Source organism: Pogonomyrmex barbatus, unplaced genomic scaffold, assembly GCF_055798465.1.
Source record: "Pogonomyrmex barbatus isolate J1 unplaced genomic scaffold, ASM5579846v1 scaffold2, whole genome shotgun sequence".
NCBI lineage: Eukaryota > Metazoa > Arthropoda > Insecta > Hymenoptera > Formicidae > Pogonomyrmex > Pogonomyrmex barbatus.
This window is the reverse complement of record NW_028297116.1, coordinates 18667787-18685247: the sequence shown is the minus strand read 5'-3', so window position 1 is coordinate 18685247 and position 17461 is coordinate 18667787. Positions and strand designations below refer to the sequence as shown.

The 17461-nt window shown below is 32.6% G+C and overlaps 1 protein-coding gene across 4 annotated transcripts in view; it reads right to left on the bottom strand.

The window, feature by feature from the left end:
• Positions 1–17461, bottom strand: part of Best2 (bestrophin family protein) — a 49871-nt gene that overhangs the window by 22991 nt on the left and 9419 nt on the right. The window contains exons 2-3 of one of the 4 annotated variants that reach the window (XM_011631566.3): positions 5736–5846; positions 3073–3244 (exon numbers count right to left, since the gene is read on the bottom strand). In XM_011631566.3, the coding sequence (XP_011629868.2) occupies positions 3073–3244; positions 5736–5846 (283 nt within the window). Of the gene's footprint in view, positions 1–163; positions 1348–3072; positions 3245–3540; positions 3713–3746; positions 4022–5735; positions 5847–17461 lie in introns of those variants that run through there. The other 3 variants (XM_089077312.1, XM_089077313.1, XM_089077314.1) reach the window with 3 other exon arrangements.

Below are 17461 nucleotides of genomic sequence, written 5' to 3'. Positions count from 1 at the left end.
TCACGCTAATAATCTTAGATCTGTTCGGTCTATCAAGTTTTAAAAATTTATCATTTTAATAAAAGAGCGAATTCGCAATGAATCGGTATTGGTAGCGAAAATGGCGCTGACTTTAAAATTCGTTTCAATAAATGCCAGACACGTTTTCATGTCTCGTACATACTTTCCCCTTGTTCTCTTGGCTCAACGATACGAGCTTCTCCCCGTTCACGTTGCAAGAAGCACTATTTTAAACTGTTCTAGTATTAATCGGAGGAAAACCGGGTGACGACCTGCCATTTTCCTTTCTTTCTTGGACATTGGCACGCACTTTTGTAACCGATCACGCGTTTTGCAATCCGCTGACGGTCGCAATCGCTCGAAAGAATATCAATTTAATCGGAAATGATCGACAATGTCGACAGTCACATGATTTTCTGTGTGCTCAAATTGTCACAACGTTGAAAAGAAATTAAGGATCAGTATTTAAGATTTTAATTTACACCGAAATATGGATTAATAAGTAAGAGTGATGAAAGTTATCCTATAGTTAGAAAATCTCTTCTTTATGACGACAAGACTCTGTGCCACACCGATGCCTTATACATTACACATTAATTAATTCGCGTCCAAGAAGGTTCCATGCATTCCTCACTCGCGAGGATAATGAGTTATAAACCTTCTCAAACACGTATAGCTTTAAGAGATTACAGCAAGTTTTATTGATTACGGTTATAAAGTCATGTTGGAAACTATTTTAGAGAAAAACCGCAATAATATTTCATTCTTAAAATGACTCCTTTCTCTTTCCGCATTTCTGGTCTTTCTGAATTGGATTGTCATTCAATATTCGGTAACCGTTATCTTTGCGATCGCTTTTTCGTCATCTTTCACTTGCACGTACGAAAAACGAGACAACTCTTTCCTCGGAATTCAGCAGTTTACTCGTCGCGCATGTAAAAATGCCCGGCTTGGCAGCTTGCAAACGACCCTCCTCGCGGGGAAAGGTAGCAGCCGAACACCGATCGTCTCGTCTTGCGGAGCTCTTGCATTCCAATTAGATTTCAATGAAAGGTGCAGCTCAGAAGCCCATGTTGACTACCGCAGTACCGCTCATTCACAAATCGGACACTTTGTATTACGCGATTACATGACCATGGGCGTATGTATATAACCGTGGGCTCGTTCCGTAGCTGAGGACCTTGTCCCCTACCTACGTGCAAAAATTCCATCAGAACTCGTCGTTCTTAGAGATCCGCTGCATCGTTTACGAGCAATACATGCACCTTGCGCTGTGCTTCGGATCGAAAATTTGCGAAAGAACGTATCAACCGGTCACAATAATTTTAAGTATCATCAAACACTCTTAGTCAATCTTTATCCCATAAAAACTGTTAATAGAAACTTAATTGTTTTTGATCTGTTCATTTTAAATTTATTTAAATTATGTTTAATACATCTTCCTATGTAGAAGTAAATATATTAAATTTTATTTATAACACAAATTTGTAATTCTGTAAGTAAATTTATCGATAATGTCGAGATAGCGTAAATATTAAGAGACCATGATGAATTCATGAATCATCAGCTGAAGAAATCCGTTATTGTATATAAATGCGATAGTACTTCTCGCATAAAAATGATGAAATGACAGTTAGAAGATAGACAAACGGAATGCAGCGAAATTTATGTGGTAAAATAAGTGCTTGTATCTTTCTCCAACATTGCAACGTAAATAATAATAAATATCAGAAAACTATGAAATTAATCCAGCGTTTTTTCATGTTCTGCGGCGTAATGCTAGGTGTAATGAGACACCTAGCTTCGATTTAAAGATCTATAACGATATTTTCAACAGAAATAACCGTACGCATGGCGAGACATCGTGCAATCAAACCACTTTTTCTCGAAACTTTCTCGAAAATTGTTGCATTTTGGACGCACGTTCCATACGATTTAATAGATAAAATTAGTACTGAGCTAAGTGAGTAAGACGAAGAGGATGGTTGCATAAGAAAATGATTAAATTGTTTAGTAGCGATCAATCGACTCTCGTTCTATTAATATAACGCTGGCGCCGGTAGCAATTGAGGATTGCAAATCGTCCGCACTTAGCACGAATTTAATGCCTGACCAATAGATATGTAATAATTATATCTATTTTATTAGAAATCCATTAAAATAATGGATTAATATGAAAGAAGAATATGGAATAAGTGAATATGAGGAGCGTTTGTGTGCATGACGTGGGCGCGTAGGTTCGTCCTTCTTTTTTGTCACGGTACGTTGCACTTTCACTCCGACACTGAGTCATTGACCAGAACTAGAAGCTTGCACCAAATCCATTCCGTTGTCCAAATTAAAGTTCTCCAACTCATAAAACTATTGTCATTAAATAATTTAAGAAAATAATTAAGAAACATTCTGTTAAAAAATGTATTATACATAAATGATCAAATTGTGGAATTACAATTGCTTAAAATATTAGAAGTATTGAAAATATAACATGTTTTTAACATATTATATAGATAATCATATCTAAATTGTACAAATAGTTACGTTTTGATTTAAGAGGAATAAATTATCGCTAAATAAATTTACTCACAATTAGACTAATTAAAAATATAAACGGAATAATATTTATGCCAAGGCAAATAATACATCATGCTTCGATTTTCGGTTATGCTACCTATGTAAGAAAATAAGAAAATAAATTTATCACCAACTGCCAATTATAGAACCATCGTTCTAAACATTTTTTTTGGGTGTGGCATGATTGGATTGGCACTTACTTAGGTTAACGACACCGAAACGTGTCACGGCGTATTCATTAGCGTAATGAGACCGAGTGTAACACGAGCGACTACCCAAAGCAAGGTTACATTTATTAACACTATCATCTTTTCTCCCAAGAAAAAGTTAAAAACTGCTGAAAGTTTTTCTTTTCTATCTTTAAAATATTTTCGTTTCATTTTTATAAATAAGAATAGTATTTTTAAGCCTTTTAAGAAAAGTGCTTTGTTACCACTGTAATTTTAATCATCGTTGGAACGGACAAAGGAAACCTCTTCTAGATGGGCAGCTTCTACTTACATTTCCAGGAATGGCGGCGCTGATGAAGAGGGCCAGATTATCCGGCCAGGGTAAAAGCTTGTACTGTTCCCACCACCTTTTGACAACAAGGCTTACGTAGAATCCCAGGACGAATGACATGGGTATAGATTCGCTGGAGTTGCCGAAGTAGTAGCGAATTTTTTCAAAAATTCTGCAAACAAGATAAGTATATTTTAATTATCTACGCAAATTTTTATTTGATATCTCGCTTTATATTAAAATAAAATTTTATACATCATTCTATCTTAATTTTTATATTATTATCGTAATTAACACGTATAAAAAAAGTAATAATATATGAATAAAAAATGTTTAATAAAGGAGTACAGAAGATTGATTTATTAATATTAACAATGTCTTTGATTGTTGTTAAAATCAAATTCTATTATAAATTAATGGTGTTTTCTATATGAATTGTATATAAGTAGGGCAAGGTTGAGGTGATACCGTCACTCGCGTGCGCCATGGGCTATCGGTCTTACATGCTAATCAGTATTGGTAAATGGGAATTTATTTTCACGACTTGACTGCAAGCGAAAGCACGAATCTTCTTTATCGAAAGCGTATGCGAGACGAATCTGCTTCCTTCCTCGCTCCACTCAACAATATCGGTTATGCCTCGCAACGAATTATTTTAAGAAAAGCGTAATCACCACGCATAAAAATAACCATCTTCACTTTTACGACTTCACACATCAATTCTGAGCGATTAACGCTGCGATTCCAAGATCTTTCAGTAAGTAGGTTTATGTTGGAATTTCCGCGAGTAACTGGCACCGCATTCGCACTCTTGAGGTAATATTGACTTACCGTTACCTGAACGTACAATATTATGGCCACAAGGAACTGATATTGATATCACACGTAATTCGAACAACGACACAGCAATATCGAATACTTTCTCGAAGAGACAAGACACGTTCACTGAAGCAATTCAATAATTTGGGAAAAAGATATTGTGTATGATATTCTCTATAACGACACGAAAAGAATTTTTCATTCTTCTAAAAAAAGATAAATTTAAATTTAAATTTGAGTGTTATAAGACTCTTGGAGTTTTAACGAAGAATAATTAATCTTACAAACCATGCGCAGTTTACTTGGCCCTATTCAGTAATGCTGAATCGTTTATTTCATTCTTTACTTCGGACCCTAAACCTGCTTTAAACCATCTCTACGATTCTAAATTTAGAACGGACGAATCAAAGCAATTTAAAGGAGAAATCTTTTTACATCCTTGCGCTTTCTTCTGGCACTTCTTTATCCCCCTTTTTTAGCTCCACATAAATAACAGGTTACGTTTTTATGCCCTTTTTTAATGCCGGACACGAATCCCAACGCTTCCCCAACACATTCCATGATGTACCGTGATGTAAACTCTTCTACAGGACGCGTCAAAAGAACTTTTAAAAATCGTTGTTATATTAATATGAATAATCAATAAATTCATATTAACATATTTTATCTAAATTTTAAGAGAACTGTCATTTCCCTGCATTTAAAGATACGTAGAAACAGATAATAATTTTTTGAATACAAATTTCTCACATAATAATCACTTTTATGAAAATATGGCGTCATTTAAAAGTAAGTTTATTAATATTTGAATATGTTCCATAATTATACTTGCAGTTACAGAGTCATTTGCATTCTCTATAGGGGGCCACTGATTGTTCTTGAGTGTGAATCATCCGTAGCGATTGTAGTGATTTCACGACAGAGACATAAAAATGCATTTTACATTGCCAAGGATAGAATGCCTCGATTAATTTCACACACAAAATCGTAAAATTGTTTGTAAAATTAGTATGTAACTTGTAATAATAAATGCTATAGAACTTGAGAAACATTGTTGATCTTAAACATTGTTTATCAACATTTAAAATTAAACAAAATTTCTTTATATTGTAAATTATTATTAATTAAAATATGAAATAGACCTTCGCATCTTTTAGTTCCTCAATTCTATGTTGAACATAACAATGAAAAGAAGAAAAGATATTAAGCCTGCGTCCTGCCTGATGAAAATGCAATGAATACTAATAAAAAAGGAATATTGTAAATTCTTTGACGTTAGCCAATGACCGTGATCAAACCATTGGAACCTTCGGATTTGCCAACGGGCCAAGGTTGATATTATACAGGTTTATCTACACCCATAAAATACAGTTATGACAGACGCACACTTAAGCACTAGCTAGCTGACCGTCGAATTCGGCATTATTTGTGATAAGAACACAACAAATTTATTGATAATCGGCAAAAAAATGAGATTAAATTCTGCTATTTCCTTTGTGCGATAAATAGACAAACGTTCTCTGCAAAAGTATGTAATTTGTACATACAATGAACATATTTCCTACCTCGCATCTCCTTAAGTTCAATCCGTTAAACCTAGTATTATGCTAATTGCGTCTCCTCCGAGGTGATTGTATACATATAGAATTAAAATTATGACTGGGAATAATCGCCACCAAATACGAGAAAAAATTTAATTCAAAAACGTGCACCGCATTTTTCGAATGCCAACATACGAGGATATATTTTATTCCAAAACATTTCTTTTCCATTTCTCTTTCTTTTTGTTCCTTTATAAAGAGTGGACTTTATCAGACTTGTACTTTAATTACGGGAGTACTCACAGCCGTTGGTGATCATTGAGCACATATCGATATGTAAAATTGATGAGGTAGTAGAAGAACAGGTACGCCAGTAGTTCTCGCCAGATTAACTTGTAAACGGAGCCACGCCATCTGTAAAAAAAAAATTAGAAAGTTTATACTAATTGCATAAATAAATATTAGAATTTCTACATCACCGCAAAAATTTATCTTTTAATTGGACCATAAAATCTTTAATTTTTTTAAAAATCAAATCACATAAAATATTTGTGACAATATAAGTTTCTTTCGAGAGTGAGATCACATATTAGGATTATTATTTCTAATTGGATGAAAAAACAGAAGAGATCTTTAATAAATCACCTTAACACTATTTGTCAATAATATAAAACTATATAGGCCTATTCTTTCTAATTGAACTTCTTATTTTCTCCGTTGGAGAAAAAAAGAAAAAATATTAGTAATGCAAATTCAGCTGGAAAAAACAAGTTTTATTTGATATATAACAACCTTATTACTTCTCTAATAATATGAACAAAAACACAGTTGAAACCAAAACACAGTTGAACCAAATGTACCGATATTCTCTCGATCGTGTTCTCCTAATGACTTTTTACGATTTTACTTTCTGGCGCGTTCGTTTCCCATGCATCTCTATCTACGTATCATTATCATTGACACATTTGTGAATCATCCGATTAATAGTCGATAGATAAATTTTCTAGAGTACAACTATATTTTTTACATTCGATTGTGTATAAATCCTTGATAAAGGATTGATATCAACAATTATGAGAAGGAAGAGAGAGAGAGAGAGAGAGAGAGAGAGAGAGAGAGAGAGAGAGAGAGAGAGAAAATTTCCCATATTGCGTAAATGTGAAAAAAGAGATATAAAGTAATATGCTTTATATCTCTTACGCTGTTTGAGAATTATAGATGCTTTGTACTCTAGTTCAGAAATTATTAGCAGTAAATACCCGTGACACGTGGTTATAAATTATAATAATGATAAGAAGAGCTTCTCCATTCTTGAACAGAAAAACAAGCAAAATCAATCTTCATTTCCGAGTACCATCCGGACTTCCTCATCGCGTGAATAAACTTCAAAGTATCAGCCATCATGTGTGCTCTTTTCTCTTTTTCAGTGTATACTTACTTTTACTTAAATGTTTCAGAAATATCATGCGCATCGGCACTTCCTAATGCACTCTAATGCTTTCAACGTTTTCGCACTATTGCACGCACGATTGCACGCGTGAAAAGTACTGTCATGATTTATTGATTAATTTCAAAGTATCATGGATATTAATAAAACGATGATGCATCGTCCCGCATCAGACAGACGCATAGGAAACAAGTTTTGTTGAAAGGGAAAGAAAGGGGATACAGATAGACAAATTATCTCATTATTTCACTTTCAACGAGCCATCAATACGATCGGTATGAACATACAATCGATAACAGCTAGATCATTCTGCAAAATCGTAAACGGCATATGCGCTTCGAAACTAACTAGAGAATTAGTTAAAAGTGTGTCACGGCTAAATCGATTTTACGAGTTTCGAAGATACGCCATTCGTATGTAATGTTTCCCGAACATGAATTCGCCATGAATATTTTATGATAAAATCTGATAATGGTCATTCGTTAATAGTGACGTAATGGAAAATGTTAAAAATGATGTTTATTCAATAATTTTATCTCTTGCATTTCCTTCCAAATGTCTCTTACCCATAAATTAAAAGTTCTTTTACAACATTCAAGAATAATTTAGTTACTGAAAGAAGGACCTCAAGTACGAAATCTTATAGGTGCAAATGAGGTCAGAATGAAAAGCAATTCACAAGTGTTGTAAAGTAGATATGTCAATCATTATTTGATAATAGAGCTATGAACTGTGTCATTTGTTTTCATTCATATGGAAGATGAATGACTTATTTATTGAGATTTATTGACGCCTTGACTCACAATAACATTTTATCTCTATACAATTTCATTATTTGCAATTTACTCTCTTTTATATATAAATACACTCTATGTCTTTTATGTATAAATACGCTGATGCGTATATCAAAATAAGTATAATATTTAAAAATATAATATTTATTTGAAATAAAAGCATTAATCAATAATCATAAAATATCACGCTTCTCCGAAGGGAGAAAGATATGAAACCGGACATCCGCCGTATTCAGAACAGCTTGAGCGTGTGCTCAGAAAACCGTAACGGTATCGAGTGATTATTGTGCACTATAAATTCACTCGCAACTGACAAGGATTAAGAGCGACGAGCGAAAATCTTGAGAGAGTAATTGAGGCGATGTGTAAAGTGAAATAATAAATTGCGTTAACCGTTTAGATCAAAAGAATTCCGCCGTTATGGTCTTAGTGATTGTATTCCAATCACTGGGATGGCGTAAACAAAATTATTTCCTTTTGATAGCGAATCTCATCAGTCAACCTGTAATTACGGGAAGCTGCGGCGCCGTTGTTAACCATATTTTTTTAACGCGCAATTCACACTAATCAACATTAGTGATCATCGCGCGATCACAAATTGCAATTTTGCAAAAATAACGATGAAATTGGCATACACATACTTACATGGGACACAATTGCGCGTCTTTAGTCACCGATTAAGCTATTTGCTTAGCGTATAGCAAATACTCGTTACTCTTGATGTTCATTGAACAACTTAAGCGAACTGTTACGTGGAAATAAACGCGAATACGTTTCTTATTAAATGCTAACAATAAACGTATTAAAATGCTTTCGTAGAATAAACTTATATAAAATGCATTTAAATTATCGATTAAGCTGCAAGTCATGATTATAAATGCTATTTTATTCTTATGGATCACCTTTTACGAACAATCGTTATCTTCTTACAATACTAAATTGTACTAGCAAGTACTAATATCTCAAGATTTTCTTTCCATAGTGTTACGCAATTAATAAAGGATATTCTTTTAGAGAGATACACGTTGCAAATTTAGTTAATAATTACTTCTAAGGATAATAATCTATCAATAAATTTAGAATTTTATTAGTCAAGCATTTAAATGTTTAAATAAACTCATTTACATTACAATTAAACTGTTAGGAATTTTCTTTAAAAATAAAATGCGTACAAAATATATTAAAATTAAGCTATTTAGTCTTATAAAAGGATATACAAAAAATATTAAATAAAAAAATATATTTATAAATGTATTTTTTTATATATAAGTTACATAAATTATTTTTACATAATAATAAAATGTTGAGAAAACTTATTATTACAAATTATGTTTTCAAATATTATTATAAAAAATTTTCAATAAAAATAAGACACTACTTTACTTTTTAACTTAATTTTGAGGAATTACGACATTTTTGAAACATCTTTTGAAATGTTATATATACAATATTAATATAAATATTTGTAACTGAGTTTGGATTTTGATTCTGCATTTCTTCAACGAGATTTATTAATTATACAACATCAACAGCATTACGCGAGATTCCACTTGCCATCAGGGAAAATAAAAAAATCGCTTTTAGGCTAAACGCTGAATGATGAGACACCTGTTGCGATATATTGAATAACAACGGAAGGGCATTTGATTATTTCGCTATTTGTATGTCACTGGGTCATGGTAGGAAGCAATGTCCCGTGCTTTTCATATACGTTATATATATATATATATATATATATATATATACGACGGCACGCCCGCAAATCTTTCCACGTGTTGCATACATGCGTGTACGCATATGTACATTCATGGATAACATAAGTCATTACATCGCGACTGTAATCGGGAAAAGCCTTTGTCGCTATCGTTAATCGAGCCACGAAACTTGTTCGCCGACCTTCGTCTGGTTTATAATTTCTTTCCAAAGGTGAAGACTAGCACGGCATTAAAGAATTGATAACAAATTTTCTATGCAAAATTTCACATACAAAGTCATTAAATTGTTAATTACCGGTATATATTTATTATAATCATAGATACATATATTTAAATATACTTTATTAGTGTTGTATACAATGTTGTTTTAATTTTTTACATTTTAATTATTTAAAAAAATAAATGTACATTTATTTCATGTATATTTATCAATCTTCAGTATATTTAACTATATCAAATATAATCAATTTTAAATACATTTTTACATATTTTATAACAATTTTCATTTTTTTAGATTTCATCTTCTATATTGTTATAATTACTAACTACTTTATTATCATGAAAAAGAGATCGAAACATTTTAATATTATTATGTATGAAAACTGATATATATTAAATTTATAATTTTATAATAGTATTTTACTAGATAAGAATATTATATTTTTATCTGATTTTGTTCAGTAATATATTGATTCATAATTGTGTAAATTAAATTATTCGTGGAATAATAAATTCAAATCGATATATTCTTAGATACATGCGATATACAAGATAATAATTTATCCATATTTTTTTATTTACATGAATCAAGTATAATTACATAAATACATATTGATCCCTCTTAAATATCTTAATCAGTTAGTTGATTTATAATATTACATGTAATGAAAGATAAACGTAATTACATGGTTGATATACTGATGCTGCATAGTAAATTGTAAACGATAATGCATCATTAATTGCATCATAATACACATAATACACTGTATGATAGATGTTAATAACAATCTAATACTTCAAAAATATTAAAAGCAAAAATCAATAAAAATATAATTTAATATTTCTAAGAAAGTGATATTTGACCAATCTGACAACAGATTGATGTATTCAAAGCCCAAACCCATTAAATTTAGGATCTACATCTAAAGTGTTAAATTTGATGAGCCATGCCAGACATTTGCATATAAAATATTCTATCCTTATTCAGTTTAGAACTTAGCGAATCATCTTCGTGACATGACATGACATTCTCACTTTTATTTCCTTAGTTAAAACTAGTCCCCAAGTCTGATTTCAGATAAAAACTATTCAACGTTACTCTATACAATTTTCTAGCTACTCACTGCATACAATCGTGAAGAATGTGATTTATTTTTAATAAAAAAATAATGATTATTTTGCCAGTATTGATAGAACATACACAACTAACATACTCTCGCAATAATTAGTAAAAGATGCATAGTGCGAACGAGGAAATCGCACTTATTAATCGAATATTTCTGAATGTATTTGATAAGACACATTTTTATTCCGCGCACTGGCGATCCTTTACTTCATCGCGTTGTAAAAGAGCATTGTAAAAGAAGTGCATACCAGAGCATTCTAGCGCGACGGATAACGCGGCTGGCCACTCGTAAAATATCGTGTTTCAGGAATAATAAATTAGCGCATTCTCGATAAGACATGGCACATTTTTTACGATCGATCAGCGTCTCTTCCCGATGGAGGCTCGAGGAAGATGTTGACGCGGGTCGTAAAGGTTGATGTGCGGAGTGAACGTCAATGACGGGCACACTCGCGGTCCCCAGAGTGAATGGGCGAGCGTTGTGCGATGGCCGCGCGTAGCCAGCCAGATGTCGAGCGTTTATGCAAGATCGTTATAACATAACGCGGCAATTTAACCCGGTGCAGAAGCGTTTCCTTTTTAGTCCTTTCTCCGCGTGTTTCATAGTTTCAGCGCGAAACCAAGCACGCGGATTTGCGTGGCCTGCTCGGGACCAATTTTAGATCGTCACAAGAGCGTCATCGAGCTACACCGAGATGAATACAATATGCATAGACATGTCAAGTGCTCTCCGAGTGCTCAAAGACGTACCGATGCTGAAAGGAGCATTTTGTAATCGTTAAGCGATAGCATCGCGGTAACGCATAAAGTCATCATAAAGACGTCTGTGAAACACTTTGATCTTTCAAACGTGTTTTAAATGCCTTTCAGACGTCTTTTCAGAGAAAATATTCCAATGATTAGAATTCTGTAAACTTTAGTTGTACAAGATGCAAAAATATTTATAGAATTATATTTTATAGAAATGTGGAAAAATCATTCAACAATGCAGAGAGAAGTTTTCTCGAACGTTTCGAACGTGAATAGGCTCCCACTGACCAATTAAAGAGTTATATAGGAAGTGACTGGTTCGCCATAATCGTTTTGGTATCACAAACGGAATGCTAAATATTACTGAAACGTGAGTCACGTGGCGCGACGTCTTACAAACTAGGCAACGATAATCTACGCCTGTACAATTCATTACGTAGGATTCGAGACTCTGCTGTTCTTGCCTGGATGCAACTCGCTTTACAAAGGTACCTTATGAGGAAGAAAATTCTTCAAAGGATATTACATCAATTGAAAATGAATGAATATGAATGAAGAATTATCGTACGTACGTTTTCCCGACGTTTCACTAATGTTCGCTATTGATATTTCCTAGTATGATACAATATTTGCACAAAATATCCATAGGAGGATGCAATAGAAGAATGCATTATTCATCTATTCGTAAGAAGAATTTAATATTCGTAATTAATGCCTAAATCTTTATTTAAAAATTGAAATATTTTAACATAAAATTTATATGTTGATAAAAATAATATAAAAAAGTTGTAGGAGAGTATAATTATTGGAGACATGTAATATCAAGTTTTTTGATTACGTTCCTAGTCTTCAATTGCGGTTACAAGTAATAGTAAGGCATTGTAGATTTGTATGAATGAAAACTATTACACAATGTGGTTTATAATCATAATTTACATCAGCGTATCTCGTATTTCAGTCTGCGGAAATATAGTGTCTTCATCTATCTTATCAATTAATTTAAAAAAATCTTCAAAGGCTCTTCTTCTTCTTTCATGACATGTAACATGATCGTTGCGGTTAGCATTTTATTCTGGCACAAAGTGATTACGTTATCTTCTATAAATAATTAATGAATTATTAAGAAAAAATGAAAGATGGAGATGACGAGTTTATTGAAAAGCTAGAAGAGGAGATCTTACAACGATCTGTACGGGTAAAAGCAAAATAGGGAACCTAAGTCGCTATGGATGGCGTAAAGTAACGGTCCACCGGTCAAGGCTCGCCAAGGCCTTTTATCGCTCTTGCAGGCCAGACAACCGCACAATGTTGCTCAATTTTGTTTCTTCAATTCCTATTATGCCTGTCCTTCTCCATTTCTCCACGCAGTTTAGATTTATAGTCACGCTCGACAACCGCACAGATCTTTTCGACGCTGAAGAAACGTTAAATGTACAAATTATCAAGACGAAAGCGGAAGCATAATCTAACATGGAAAACATTTTTTTTCTTACTCCCTTTCTTGTCTATTCTAAAATAATACATTGAAACTTCATATTAAATATTTTAGTGCAATAAACGCATGCTATTCTGAGGCATACTTTCTTTATGCTGCAAGATAAGTCGTGTTCGTTACGTGCATGCTTTGAAAGATGAGATGAGTTCGAGTACAAGGTTTTGGGTGGGCTGATATATGAGAACAATGAGACGGATCGGGTGAAAGCGATTGCAAAAAACACTTTCGAAAATTTCTCGTTATAATGCATGGGCGGTGGAGTCACGTATTGTGACATGAAGAATAAAATAATATCGCGTGCCAATAAACGTAAAATGCTAAGTGAGATTTTTATTTAATATTACATTTCGATTTTAATCTTCTCTGATATATACATATAATATTATCCTTCAGTAAGTATATTTGGTTTTCTTCATTATTTGAATGTAGAGATTTAAAGATTTCCTATTATGCTGTACTCGAAATAATAACATCAACAATCAATTATTTTTGTTATCTGGAAAACCAGACATTCGCTAATTGTATTAGATATCTCTGAATGAAGATTTTCTTCCATTAACATGCATGGTATCATCGGCATTGAGAGCTTGGTTAACGATGAGTAACAGTAATTAAGACATCTGCACAACAAGTATCCTTGCTGCAACTCGTAACGCGATGGATACGCTTGTTAACTTGGAAAGAATGATCATATTGATCATTTCTATTTTTTATTTTTTAGAAATTAAAGCATTTTCTTCATTTATGAACAAATGGAGAAAGGTAAAATACTATCTTAATGGAAAATACTAAATTTATTTTATATTGTAACAAAAATTATATAATTTATATCATAAAATGATGAGATTATATATATAATTAATAAAAATTTAATTATAAAAGTAATATAGTCATATTTGATAAAATTACGCAAATTTCATTTTTACAATCCGATATTAATATTTTATACTCTTATCTTTTTTGTGATTATAAGTAACATAAAGAAGTAAGCTATCCGAGAGAAATAAATCACATAATTTATTTTTTTTATATTTAAAGGGACAACAATCTTAATTAAACTTAACTCATTTTATCTTAGCACCAAATACTTACCATTAACTCATATTAGTTCTATAATTAAATAGTATACCCATAATATCCACATAATATTTTATACATTCAATTATTTTTTAAATTATTGACATTCTGTGCCCTACAGATCTGTGTTTATATGCAATCGACTGAACGAGGAAGACGTTAACGGAGACAGTCATCCGTAGACAGAATAACTGATGTGGCATGTCTGCTTACGTCGGCTCCATCCTAAGCTCCTAGTCGTGCTATCTTCAGCGTGCCGAACAGTTTCTGCATCCTTGTCTCTGTTCATCGAACTCGACTTATTTATTATCGACCAATTTAGTCAATCGGATCATATTTGGAAATCGACGTAACGACTGGTCAAGTCATTGCCAAGGTATATGTGCTTCCTAACAGTAGCTACCCGTGGTCATGGTCATTGAGCTCAGATGCATTCGGTACAGCTTCCGCGACTTGAATACGTAAGTATCAGAAGTAAAATAAAAGAAGCTCGTCGATAATGAAGTTTATAGTTTTATAGTGTTTCTCACTTAGAGTAAATTTGATTGAGAAAACATTCCTTGCTAAATTAAGAACAAATAATGTAATTTAAAGGTATGAAAATTGTTTCATTTTACTATAATATAAATGTAAGGATTTTATAGATAATACTTATATCGATACAAATAATATTTTCATATTTTCAATAATAAAATATTATTTGTATCGATATAAGTATCGAGTATAATGCAATTGTTAAAAGTGATAAGTAACATTTTTATTATCATATCTTTTGCAATAAGTTTTAAAAAGGTATTTAATTTTATGATTATTGAACACAAAAAGTATCAAGAGTTAGTTTATCGGAAGTTCTGCGATAAAGTCTCCAACTAGAAATCAAGATTGAAATTTCCGTAACGATGTTTTACATTATTTATGATATTTTTGCGATCTTTTATATATCGCCTTATGACTTGACATTGAAACATTGTTTCCGGATGAATTATGTTAGCCGTACTTGCATTAGAATCAAACTTACATTGATTTTACTTCTCGTTTTCTTTTCCTCCGTTTCGTATTGAGCAATGGTAGCATAGGTACGCTTCTGCAATTCCTTTACAAGAGCACGAAGCTTCGATGAAAAAGAAATGTAGAAAAATAAGACAATCCTCTCAGGATGAATAAGATTATCCGCATATGGCTTGCACCGAGAAGAAATGCGATAACTTATGCCTCGGCAATACATTCTCTTTTTCCTCTGTCTCTCGTATCGCGACTAAAACAATACAGCATAGACTTCGTACGAAACGCAACACGATAGAGATTTTTTTAACTGAAGTTATATATAAAATAAAGGCGAAAGCGCCGATCCACACATAAGATCGATATCTTATTTATGGTAAGTTTGTTTGATGCGGTAATCGGAATTAAATTCCAAAAAATAGAGTCACGTGCGACTGCAAAGAAAGGTCTTTTTCTTCACAGTTTGTCATCTCGCATCATTTCCGTAGTATATTACGCGTACATGTCAAAAAGATTCGCTAATTGACGTTACACGATTACATCAATATTGATTCACGATAAGCAAATAATTACCAATATTCGGCTAAGTTATCTGCGATCAACCGGTTGATTTGCAGATTTCATTTTAACTTGTTATCGTTATTATTGTGTTTATATCTTATTTTATAATTGTCAAATACTGTATGAGATGCTTTGTTTCTAATTGCTGTAAAATATTTCAACTTCTAACTTTCCAAAATTTCACAATATGTAAATTGTATTGTACGAAAAAAGCAACTTGTATTCTTTTCCGTAATAGGAGGAGAACCAGGAAGAGAATCACTGATCATTCACCCACGCGTATCGAGTTACATGGAACTGTGAAGGTATATAACAAGAATTCATAAATTGCGATAAGCATTTGATAGGGCAAAATGGAAATAAGTTCGAGAAGATAAAGCCAATATGAAAATACGAGATTTTTTTTTTACGTAGGTGTTGGATTCGCATTTTTTCGAGTATTGCCGTCGAATTTTTATATTCAAGTTCTGTTTAAAACATACAAATATAATTTTACAGAAATAAAGCTTATATAGAATTCTTAAATTTCTTTTTTATAGTTTTAAAAAATCAAAACTGTTAATATATTTATTAATTTTAGTTTTTTCAATTAATTTTTTAATTTACATAACAAAATTTTGCAATGCATTAAATTTATTAAATTCATAGTTGAATTGCTAAGTTACTTGATTTTTTCAACACAAAATTACAAAAAACAGTATGTCATCAGGCCCTATACAGTTAATCATAAAATGATACTTGAAATAAAAAGAGTCTTGCATTAAGTGTGACGTAAATTTCAATGGAAGTCAATAGAACAATGTACATTATTTTTGCGATTTTTCCAAGAACATGGTAATTAGTACGGACGAACGTTAGAAAAATAGCTGCTGATTTCGATCGCCGATTTTACTGCTTCCGTACTACTTCTAAGAACGATGACTCGCATCTTGCTATTACGAAGGGATAACATCAATTGAGTCATTCAATAATTTTCATGTTTGTGGGCACCAGATTATACAATAAATGAATGTGTTGGAAATTCATTGATTCACGAGAACTGCGACTTATGAGTCGCCTGCAGCAAATGATATATTTTCTTTTTAACCTTTTTAACACCGTTAGATGCAAGTATGCTATGTGCGCACAATCTTAAAATACATTAAATACATTAAATAGATCACATCATATATAATAACTTACATACTTCACACGTATTATATCATGTAGCATAAATTCTTAAGTATAAAAACGTAAACATTTGTAGCATTTAATTGCTGTATAGCATAGAATTTACGAGACCAATGCATCTAAGATCACTTGTATTCTACTTCCAAACTTATAATAAGAACACTTGAACAAAATGTAGTGGTCCGTTATTTAACACACTCAGACTTTTTGCTCCGCATATAATCCGTCGGGTGTACGCTGGAGCATGCTGCTCGCGCGGAAATTATAGCGACTGTTAATAGAATACTAGGCAAAGAAAAAAATAAGTGCATTTTTCGAAACGCAGTTGGAAGGTGCGCCGATTAATGGCACGAAAAGTCTTGACACGACTCGCGCACATTACGGAAGTACACGAAACGCCCGAGTGCTACGAGCGAGAGTCAGCTTCCTCCGCGTTTACATAATGCCAGTGGATGATTAACATCAATCGCTAACGAATTAATTACGCTGTGTGATAGTCAAGCACTCATCTCGGCGCTGAAAATTATACTCGAGCGTGTGGCAAGGCCGCGCCTCATCCGCAGCTGCGGAAACCGACAAACGTTCGACTATTTGGATTGCTAATGCGTCAATGCTGCGTAATGATTTTATACCGATAATTAACGAAAAATTATACGAGGTTATAAAAATACTT